General features: G+C 45.0%; 1 protein-coding gene across 1 annotated transcript in view; it reads right to left on the bottom strand.

Moving 5' to 3' along the window:
• The window catches only part of LOC126285135 (uncharacterized), a 49,915-nt gene extending 39,925 nt beyond the window's left edge, over positions 1-9,990 (bottom strand). Inside the window, exons 1-2 of the mRNA XM_049984455.1 lie at positions 9,815-9,990; positions 6,292-6,403 (exon numbers count right to left, since the gene is read on the bottom strand). Coding sequence (XP_049840412.1) covers positions 6,292-6,403; positions 9,815-9,990 — 288 coding nt within the window. The remainder of the gene's footprint in view (positions 1-6,291; positions 6,404-9,814) is intronic.
• Between the last annotated feature and the right edge of the window lie 2,179 nt (positions 9,991-12,169).

The raw sequence follows: 12,169 nt of genomic DNA, 5'->3' as shown, positions 1-12,169 counted from the left end.
TCCAGACCCACCTCCTCATTCCTTATTCTCTTTACCAACCACATCCTGACCCACAACTACCTACCAATCTACAAACAAATACACGGCAAAGACCTGTGGCAGACTAAGGTGGAAGACCTGCCCAATCCCCACACTCAACACCTCTTACTCCAATCCTGTCACAGGTTATCCTACCCCATCACTGGCTGGGCCCTGCATGAGAGCAGCCATGTTATATATCATCTCCTGCAAGCACTGCATGGCTTCTTAAGTTGGTATGACTACCAACCAGCTGTCGAAACTTATGCCACAAACAAAGTTGACTACCCAGTGGTACAACATGCAGCCGAGAATAACATGTTCAACAGCAACGACTGATTCATAAACCAGATCATCTGTAACCTTCCCTCAACCACCAGCTTCTGTGGACTATGGAGAGGAGAGTTATCCTTATAACACATCCTTCACTCCTTTATTCATCTTGCCCTCACCTCAGGTAACCCATTATGCCCGCACCCTTCACCCAAGAGTATTTTTTTTTTTTTCTCCATCCTGTCACTCCCTCCCAACTCATGATCCCCATGATGCCTTCAGCCTGTGTAGCTCCCCACTGTTCCCTTCAGCCATGCCTTATATGCCTAACTCATTTATCTCTCTCTCGCATTCCTAGCCAACAAACCAACTGCCAATCGCTGATCTGCCTCGTGTCCCCTGCCTGCCTCCCCCGCAACCCACCCCACTAGACACTACTCCCATCACAACCAGTCCACCTGCCAAAAAACAGAACTGGTACCAGACAGGGGCATAGGTGTGTGTATTTTACTCTAACTCATCAAAGGATAACTCCAAAATCTAGCTAGTTTTCTTTGGTTTGTGTTTGCCTATCAACAACTCAACATTTCTGCTTTTTGGTGAGTGGTCTCCTTTAATCCAAAAGTATTTCCATTCTGAATGTTAGACATGGAGACATAGTCTGTTTGAAAATACATGTTACTTATACGACTGTGGTTGTGAATTTCACAGTTCTTTTTAAATTCATTTTTTTTTGTGACTGTTTTGATGCAGCCTTCCACTTTTATTATTAGGCACAAAAGCTACCAGGAAGTAATAAAAGGGCTGCTCAAAAAGTATCTGACTTTTATTTATAAAATCAATCTTTATTCAGATACAATCATTTGATGCTAGTTACCATCAAAGTAGTCCCCTTCAGCTTCTACATATCTCTCCCAGCACTGCTGCCACTGCTGGAAGCATTGGTGGAAAGCTTCTTCTGGTATGGAGAAGAGCTGCTCCATCAAATTCTGCGTAATGTCTTCCCTGTTCTGAAATCTGCTCCCTTTCAGTCTTTTTCATTAGGGAAAAGCCAGAGGTGCTACGTCAGAGCAATAGGGAGGCTGCCAAACTACAGCTGTGTTGTGTTCGGTTGAATAACTCTGAATTAATTGAGAACAATGAGTGGGTGCATTATTGCGGTAAAGGTCTCAAATGACTGCAGCCCACAAGTCCAGCTGTTTCTCACTGCTTCACTGCTTATTAACATAAGTACCTTTTGGGATGTACTCATGATGGACCATGCCACTGGGGTCAAAAAATATATTTAGTGTGATTTTCACATTACTGTTGACATCCCTCACTTTTTACGGGTCTCAGGGATGATGGATGCTTCAATTGCAATGACCATAAATTTGTTTCTTGGTCATACCTATAAACCCAGGACTCATCATCTGTGATCATCATGTTAAGAAAGATAGGATTATTATCCACTATATCTATCATGTGCTGTACAATCTCCAAATGAAGTTGCTTCTGCCGATTTGTTAGCAACTTTGGCACTAATTTCTCTGAGAACCTCCTGAGGTCCTAATGTTCCATTAAAATGGACTGAATGGATCAAGTTTTAACCTCAGCTGCAAGTTCTGTAGTCATGATTTGTCTATCCTGCATCACCAGAGTCTTTACATGATCAGTAACAACTTCATTTTCCTTTGCTGAGGGCTTTCCTGAACCAGCTTCACTGTTCACTGATGAGCAGCCATCTTCAAAGTGCTCGTGTCTCTCTTTTATCTGTGTGGTACCCATTTCCTCATCCCCAAACACCTGTTGCATCTTGCAAATTGTTTCAATTTGAAAATCACCAAGCTTAAGATAACATTTGATGCAATAAAGTTGTTCCACTTTTCTGTCAGTTTGCCCACAGTACAATATTTGATGACTACGACTTAAATGCGTTTGCTTGCCAATGGCTAGGTAGTGACTCATTGTTTCTGCAGTCAGGAAAAAAATCAAGCATGTGAACTATGTATGCCTACAGAAATAGAGTGTATGCATGCCCAGTTACCATCATTGGTTTCAACAATAAAAAATAAGGTTGGTTACTTTTGGAACAATCCTCCAACATTGCCTGTATTAAGAATCTCACGCTCCTTGTAGAAGTGTCTGCAGTATGTCTGGTAACTGCATTTATACAATAATCTTATTGCATATTTTTATAGATTACAAACATTTTTACCTTAGCTTTTGTCCTAATAAACTGTGCTGCAGGACAGAATTCAGTGAATGAATGCAAAAGTGTACCAGCTATCCCGTTTGCATGTTATCAGAAAGAGAAAGGTTTCCGAGTGCCAACAGGGTAAAACTTAGCAGTTTAGTTAACTTGTCCACAATCTTATATTGTGTACTGGAATAACTTCCCAGGTATGCAGTCAATCATATGTTCTTTCATCTCACAGCCAAGGTCATCAATGCACAACAAATCCATGGTAATTGATTTAGAGCTAGCCATTTCCAGTCCTAGTGTTGGAAGAAACTTTCATTAAAGGGAGGAGAAATGGTGGCATCGAGTTCCCAACCATCAGACTTTGCACCAATGTACTACACCACTGGCCATTAAAATTGCTACACCAAGAAGAAATGCAGATGATAAATGGGTATTCATTGGACAAATATATTATACTAGAACTGACATGTGATTACATTTTCACATAATTTGGGTGCATAGATCCTGAGAAATCAGTACCCAGAACAACCACCTCTGGCCATAATAACAGCCTTGATACGCCTGGGCATTGAGTCAAACAGAGCTTGCTGGCCATAATAACGGCCTTGATATGCCTGGGCATTGAATCAAACAGAGCTTGGATGGTGTGTACAGGTACAGCTACCCATGCAACTTCAACATGATACCACAGTTCATCAGGAGTAGTCACTGCCATATTGTGACGAGCCAGTTGCTCGGCCACCATTGACCAGACATTTTAAATTGGTGAGAGATCTGGAGAATGTGCTGGCCAGGGCAGCAGCTGAACATTTTCTTTATCCAGAAAGGCCCATACAGGACCTGCAATATGCGGTCGTGCATTATCCTGCTGAAATGTAGGGTTTCGCGGGGATCGAATGGAGGGTAGAGCCACAGGTTGTAACACATCTGAAATGTAATGTCCACTGTTCAAAGTGCCATCAATGCGAACAAGAGGAGACCGAGACGTGTAACCAATGGCACCCCATACCATCATGCCAGGTGATACGCCAGTATGGCGATGATGAATACGTACTTCCAATGTGCGTTCACCATGATGTCGCCAAACATGGATGCGACCATCATGATGCTGTAAACAGAACCTGTATTCATCCAAAAAAATGATGTTTTGCCATTTGTGCACAAAGGTTCATCATTGAGTACACCATTGCAGGCGCTCCTGCCTGTGATGCAGCGTCAAGGGTAACTGCAGCCATGGTCTCTGAGCTGATAGTCCATGCTGCTGCAAACATTGCTGAACTGTTCGTGCAGATGGTTGTTGTCTTGCAAACGTCCCCAAACGTGATGGTACGCATTTCTCCTCCTTACATGAGGCATCACAAAAATGTTTTGCCAGGGAACGCCGGTCAACTGCTGTTTGTGTATGAGAAATCATTTGGAAGCTTTCCTCATGTCAGCATGTTGCAGCTGTTGCCACCGGCACCAACCTTGTGTGAATGATCTGAAAAGCTAATCATTAGCATATAACAGCATCTTCTTCCTGACAGTTAAATTTTGCATCTGTACCACGTAATCTTCATGGTGCAGCAATTTTAATGGCCAGTAGTGTATATTAAATTTTACACCTCTCCACAGTGTCCCACGAAATGAGGCCATGTGACACTGTTGCTGGTGATCTGTCTGCTGGATAGCTCAGCTGCAGCTTTGGTGCTCTTCAAGAGGAGTATGTTATGTGCTGGTGCCAGTTTTCATGCTGGTACCAGTTTTCACCCTTTTCCTTCTATCATCATCACACAGGACAAAAGTGACAGCACACACCAATTTCAGTCACCTACATTCAACAGATACACTGAAGACACAGCTAACAAAGCCAAAGAAAAAGGCCACTTTCCATAGAGGGTGAAACCATTACTGATTAGTGCCACACCTATCCTTTGGTGCCTACCAACCAATAATGTCACAAGCCTCTTCCTTTTTATATGTGCTTTTGTTATTATTCTCAAGTTGGCACCATGCAGGAAGGGCTCTCAACAAGGGAAGCTTCCAGGCATCTTGGAGTGAACCAAAGCAATGTTGTTCAGACATGGAGAAGATACAGAGAGACAGGAACTGTTGATGACAGGCCTCACTCAGGCCGCCCAAGGGCTACTACTGCATTGGATGACTGCTACCTATGGATTATGGCTCAGAGGGCCCCTGACAGCAATGCCACCATGTTGAATAATGCTTTTCGTGCAGCCACAGGACATCATGTTACGACTCAAACTGTGCACAATAGGCTGCATGATGCACAACTTCACACCCAACATCCATGGCGAGGTCCATCTTTGCAACAACAATAGCCTGCAGCATAGTACAGATGGGCCCAACAACACGCCAAATGGACCGCTCAGGATTGGCATCACGTTCTCTTCACCGATGAGTGTTGCATATGCCCTCAACCAGACAATTGTCAGAGACATGTTTGGAGGCAAGCCGGTCATGCTGAATGCCTCAAACACACTGTCCAGTGAGTACAACACGGTGGAGGTTCCCTGCTGTTTTGGGGTGGCATTATGTGGGGCCAACGTCCGCTGCTGGTGGTCATGGAAGGTGCCATGACAGCTGTACAATACGTGAATGCCATCCTCTAACCGATACTGCAGCTATATTGGCAGGATGTTGGCAAGACATTTGTCTTCATGGATGACAATTCGTGCCCCCATGGTGCACATCTTGTGAATGACTTCCTTCAGAATAATGACATCGCCCAACTAGAGTGGCTATCATGTTCTCTAGACATGACCCTATCAAGCACTGACTATGGAGAACGTGATTCACCAACCACTTTGAGGATCTATACCAAATTCCCATTGAGGAGTGGAACAATCTGGACCAACAGTACCTTAATGAACTTGTGGATAGTATGCCATGACAAATACAGGTATGTGTCAATGGAAGAGGACGTTCTACTGGGTATTAGAGATACCGGTGTTTGCAGCAATCTGTACCACCACCTCTGAAAGTCTCAATGTATAGTGGTGCAACATGCAATGTGTGGTTTTCATGAGCAATAACAAGAGCGAACATTATGTTTATGTTGATCTCTGTTCCTACTTTCTGTACAGGTTCCAGAACTCTCGGAACCGAGGTGATGCAAAACTTTTTTTTGATGTGTGTATTTTTCCTCTTTCTATTACATGTGTGAAAACTTTGCAATGTCTAAAGCAATTGGAAAGGCTTTCAAAAGATCATTCTCTGTGTAAAATGTTTGGTTCATCAGAAACTGAATTACATTACTGTAAGACAATGCTGCCCGTAACAACAATTCAGTTCACTGCACAGAAGCTCTGTTTTTTTTTCCAGCTTGTCTCTTGCCATTTCTGACTGTAAATTGTTCAGTGCATTCTATATATTGCCTTGCACAACTTCCAGCTTCCTCTGCATCCAGGGGTAACTGTTAAGCTGCCATCAACTACTTGCAGAGACAATTCTCTGCCCTCTTCCATACTTCTAACCCTGCCTTCTCAGATGGGACAGTGAGTCTTTAGGTGATTTCAGGAAGCTTCTTTGGGACTGCATCTGTTGTTGAGTAGAGATATGACCATAGAGTAAGTGTGCACTTTCCGTTATTGGTTCAGGCTCTCAATACTATGAGTCATTATGTGAAGTCATTGGAAGCAAGAATGACAGCCATCACCAATTAAGAACAGTTTATCTTAAAAATAAATCTTAGAATAACTACAAATGTTAAAATGGAAGCAGGAAAAATAGTATTATTTGTCTCTCTGTCAAACACACTCACACAATATTGTAAAATAATTGAAAATAAATACAATAATTGGACTTTCAGATACCTCAAGAACATCCAAAAGCTGGTATGGACCACCTCTATTCACAAATGACTGGCTGTTTGCTGGATTCCAAACAACTGATTCCCATAGGAAATCAATCACACATATCACCAACCTGAAAAGATATCTAAGTTAATAACAGTTAATCAGTCTGTGGTTATCACATTAGGTTGGTCAGTAATAACACATACTAAATATTGAATATGCATCACTGAGACATAATGAACAGAGCAGTCCAAAGAAACAGGAGTCAAAGATAGGGCACTTTGCTCCAGAGATGCCACAGAGGTGCCCCCCCCCCCCCCCCCCTTGTAGGTGGCGGTTGGCAAGAGAAGTAGGTGCATCAGAATCTGCAGGGCAAGTGTCCATGGTTCCAATGGCTGCACAAGCAGAGAGACATTGGCCGAAGGTAGGTCGGCAGCAGCAGGAGGCAGATCGCTGAGTGACCATGCCAGTTCCAGTTGATTAACACACACAGTCTCTGGTTGTTCATGTAGGTGGACATCAAACATGTTCGTACCATTATGTAGCATGTGGTGAAGGCCCAAATAAGATGGCTGCAAGGCTGCTCGCACAGTGCCATCCCACAGCATCACTAAGTCGCATGAAGCAAGGTCCTTGTAAATGAACAAAGGCGGGCTAGAGTGAGGGTGTGGGAGGGGTGTGTGGAGGTGTGCAATGTGCGTATGAAGCCATTCAGCCAGAGTGGGTAAATCCACAGTAGCAGCTGACAGTGTATCCTCAACAAAATCAGCAGGTAGGAGGAGGGGTTTGCAGTATAGAATCTCAGCAAGTGAGGTGTTCAAGTCTTCTTTATGGGCTGAATGAATAGGGCCTTGGACCATAGGCAGCTGAGGCACATAAGTACGGCCTTGAGTGACTGGTGCCACCGTTCGACCAGGCCGTTCGCCTGAAAGTGGTAAGCCGTGGCATGAAATTTGGCTATATTGCAGAGTTCACAGAGCTGTGCAAAGAGGATGAACTCAAACTGGCATCCTTGGTCAGTTGTGAGAGACAGGGGACAGCTGAAATGAACAACCCACACTGAGACGAAAGAACATGCAATGGTCTCAGCTATGATGTCAATAAGCGGGTCCGCCTCGACCCAGTGGGTCACACAGTCGATGATCGATGAGGTGTATCTGCAACACTCAAAAGGGGGCAGGGGACCAACGATGTCAATATGGATGTGCCGAAGACGCCCCTTTGGAATGTCAAACTTGCCCAATGGAGGTTGAGCATGCCTGCCAACCTTGCTGCGCAGGCACGGGACGCACGCACAGGTCCAAATGCAGCAGTCGTGCTTCATGCCAGGCCAGACAAAACAGTCCATAACCAGCTGCACCATGGCTTGCGTTCCAGGGTGGGCCAAGCCATGCAAGACAGTAAAGACCCCATGACAAAGGGCAGTGGGGACCAGGGAGTGGGGTGTGCCCATAGAAGTATCACAAACAACAGGGATCATTGACCTGTGTAGTATATAGGGCATGACACAGAGCGATGACTCGTTGTCTGATATTATTCACTGTATATCATCATCTTCGGCCTATAGCCGGGTGAGCTCAGGCAGATTCAGCAGTGCGGTTAGCATGCAGATGTGGGAAAGGTAGTCTGCCACAACATTCTCCATGCCACGGATATAGCACGCGTTGGAAGAGTGCTGACAGACGTAGTCCATATGGCAGAAACACATTGGTGGAAGGTCCTTAGCTGGATTAAGAATAGCATCCATTAGTGGCTTGTGATCTGTATAGATCATGAATGGTTGCCCCTCAAGGTCACTATGGAAATGTTTAATCACCTTGTACACTGCGAGGAGCTCTTGGTCGAAAGCAACTATTTACACTGACTATTAGTCAGTTTCTTGGAAAAGAAGCAAAGGGGTTGGGTGGAGTTGGCAGTGTGCTGTTGTAAAACAGTGCCCAAAGCTGAGTCACTGGCAACAGTAGTGATCGAGACATGGGCCTCAGGATCAGGGTGGTGAGTGTGACGGCCTTGGCAAGGGCAATTTTAAGGTTACCAAAAGTGTTGAGCATGGGTTTGGTCCACTCCAACTTCTGTTTCCCAGTAGTGTTTTTTTCCGGAGAGGGCATCGGTGAGGGCCATTTGGATGTAGGCGGCCTGAGGAATATGGCAGTAATAAAAGTTAGCCATACCCAGAAAACAACAGATCTGAACACAATACTCAGGGACAGGGGGTTAAAGTGTGATTGTGACATGAGAACTCATCAGCCGGAGGCCATCATTGGACACGGTATGGCCTAGGAATGTCACTGACTGGGAACACAGTTGAGATTTATCATGGTTCATCACCACACCATTGGCAGCAAGGGCTGAATGAACTGCATCAAGGTGAACTTGATGCTCCTCAGCGGAGGAGGAAAAGATCAGTATATCATTTAAGTAAGTGTAAGCAAATGGCAGAGGAAGCAAAATGGAATCAATGAACTGCTGCCATGTCTGTGCAGCACTTCAACCCATAAAGTATGTAACAGTATTCAAATAGGCCAAAGGGTGTGATGAAGGCTGTCTTAGGAATATCCAATGGATGCATAGGGATCTGATGGTACACCTCGGAAAAAAATTTAAAATGGAGAAAAATTAGAACCATGAAGTAATTGTGTGCAATCCTGTATGTGAGCAATGGGGTAGTTATCGATAATGGTGTGAGCCTTAAGATGCCTGTAGTCCCTGCACATGTGTAGGGTGCTGTCCGTTTTGGGAACCAGGTGAATAGGTGTTGGTTCACTGACCTTTGTGAACCGGGGCAGCATAGACAGTGTGTCAGCGAAGGAAGGGATGATGTATGAGCGAAACATGCAGATTGTAGATTTACCCATGGTGGTGAGAAAACAACAGCAGGCGGTGGAATGCTCAACACAGGAGCAGACTGGTGAGAAGACGCTGTAGGGGCATGTGGGGGACCTCACTGTGAAGCTGCAGATAAGCGATGTATGGTACACCGTGCATGTGACAATTCGGTGGAGGCAGAGGCGTTGTGGGTGCATAAGGCATCATTATGGGTGTGGAGTTCATCGATTTGTGAGTGCACATGGGAGAGATCAGAGGGCTGTGTAGTAATGCACTTGACCAAGGAGGCACATGTGGAAAGTGGTAGCCAAGGAGCTGGAGAGCGAAGCCTTGCTGAACTCCACATGAGCACGGAACAGTAGAGGCAGACGCATGGTAGAGCACAGCAGCCTGCAGGTCTGGTGAAAGTTTGTAATGGTGTAGAAAATCCAACCCAATCACAGGTTCATCCATGTTTGCAACATGCAAGGTCCAATGGTGATAGACGAAGCAGCATCTTGATGGGCACATGAACTACAATAGGAGAATGATTGGTGGCAATCAAGGAGAGGGTAGAAAGTGACAGCGTATCGATGGCATGCTTGGCCAGGATGACAATAACATTGGCACCAGTGTCAATGAGAAAGCGGATGCCCATTGACATGTCTGTAGCATAGAGGCATTGCATGACAAGTGAGTGGCGCAGCGATGGACGTGGAAGAGGGCCACAGCTGACTGCATCGGGGCCAGTAGCAGATTCGGTTGCTGCTCGGGCAGGGTCGGAGGCTGTCGGGAGCGTGCTGGCAGCAACTCCTGAAGACCGCTAGGTGGCAGCTCCTGGCTGGCAGCTGAGACGTTGAGGCGACTGCACTGGCCTCTACTGGCTGAGTATGAAACTGGAGGTGAAGGCATGCCAGTTGAGGGAGATGGAGATGTCATTCATGACAGGCAGTGTGGGTGACAAATGATAGCATAAGCCTGATCCAACATGCGTAAATGAACCTCTAGTGGGTCATCGACATGAGACAGTAGATGAAGTTGCAGATGTGAAGGCAATTTAACCTTCCACAATGTCCAAAAGGTGGCGTCAGGTAATACTTGATCATCAATTAAAGCATGTAGGCACTGCCAAAGTTGCAAAGGGGTGCAGTCATCAAGATGGTCCTTATGAATAATTTGTTGGAAATCCTCTGGCATAGAATGGGAAAGGTGCTCGATAAGCAATGATTTGGCCTTCAAATATTTGTGTGAGATGGGTGGTGAGAAGAGCAAGTCACTGATTTCCTTATCTGTGTGGAGGCAGTTCATCAGGCACACAAAACAAATGCCATCGTCAGAAATGCCGTGGATGTCCAGGAGGTGGTCCGCTAAAATGAACCCAGTTTTTGGATTGTCTTTTTGCTAAGCAGGTAGCTTAGGGAGCCTGCCAAGTAACACATGTTGAGGCAGAACCGGCAGACAGACATCGGTGCGAGCAGAGCAGCATGCCTCAGACAGCGGAAGTGCGGTAGTGGTGAATGGTGAGTCACCCGAGATCTGAGTGGGGTGGTGGCCACATGCAGAACATGGGGCAGAGGGAGCCAGTGTATAAGTCGGCATGGTGTGTCCAATCTGCAAGCCAGACGAAAAACATAGCGCGGGTGTAATGGCCGGTGCCATTGCAATGGCAGACAGGGGGCAGATGCAGTGAAGCCCCGGGGGGGCTGACCCAGCAACCAGTGTGGGTGGAATGGCCGGTGCCATTGCGAAAGTGGGTGGAAGGCGATCATGGTGCAACCACGGTGCAACAGTTGCGGAAACCAGCGAGATCGAGGCAGGGGGGGGGGGGGGGGTTGCTACCCCACGCATAGACATGTTCAATTTGCAGTTCTGGAACTGTCCTGCAGGTGACGGCATAGATGAAGGATAAACAAAAATGTCTTTAACAGGAAGATCGTCCACATTGTTGTTAGGTGGCTTCCAATGTCCATGTTGTGGCTGTTGTGCTGCCACGCTTGGCGGTGGCCATGTTGTGGGTGGCCTGGTGTAAATAATTGTTTACTTTTAACCAAATTCGAAGTAGGTACACTTGTCCATTCGTAGTCAAAAGACATTGGTAGATTCATTGTGGCGGCAAACAGGGGGCTGGCACACGAAGTTCGTAACTTACAAAAACAAGCACAATATAACCCACAATGAGACAATGATGATTCTGGGGTCACCACTATGGCTGTCACATGTTGGTCGGCAATACCACACACTAAGTATCAAATATGCATTTATTAATCACTGAGACATAATGAACAAACATAGCAGGAGAACAAGTTACGCACCTAGCATGAGCTACAACAAAGCAGTCCAAAGAAATCAGAGTCAAAGGGGACACCACAAGTCTTTGTAGCTATAATTTTGAAAACAGAACTACAGAAATAACATCATGTGTTATATATGCAGTAATAAGAATTTCAGATCAAGGGTTTGTCTTTTTAATCTTTCTTTCTTTTAAGGAAAATTACACATGTGGTTTTCAGTTCTGAAGTTATATGGATTCCAGTTTTGGAGATATTATCAAAATAATCACAAGAAAACATGACTATCCACAGAGGATAGCAATGTCGCTGGTACACCAGTGCAGTGCTGCATCAGTCTCAGCAGAAAAGCAATTTTATAATACCTCATTGTGTAAAAATGTGAAAGACATGTGATGGAGGGCATCCTGTGTGTGACGTGCAACTTCTGGTTACATTAGAGGTGTGTGAACATAAACCTGAAGTTCGAAAACAATGATATTTGTAGGGCCTGTGGCGATTGTGTGCATGACAAACATAAAGATCTTCTCAACGTGGTACACACAAGAAACGAAATTATCAAGTTATTAAATAGTGATATCGAAACCACCAAGAAAGAAATAGCATTCCTGAAACAAGAAAACAAAAAACTCCTAAGTGAATTAAATTTGTGGTCTAGTGAAAACAGTGAAACAGCGGCGTAAAATAGCCGCAAAAGCAGTTGTATTGATATTGTTAAACGTGATTTGCAAACCTAAAAACGTGTCATTTATGACGAAACAAACATAGTATCAAACTCAGAATATGTCAAAATTACAATTAAA

The sequence above is a fragment of the Schistocerca gregaria genome, chromosome 8, assembly GCF_023897955.1.
Source record: "Schistocerca gregaria isolate iqSchGreg1 chromosome 8, iqSchGreg1.2, whole genome shotgun sequence".
Taxonomy (NCBI): domain Eukaryota; kingdom Metazoa; phylum Arthropoda; class Insecta; order Orthoptera; family Acrididae; genus Schistocerca; species Schistocerca gregaria.
This window is presented reverse-complemented; position numbering and strand designations above follow the sequence as displayed.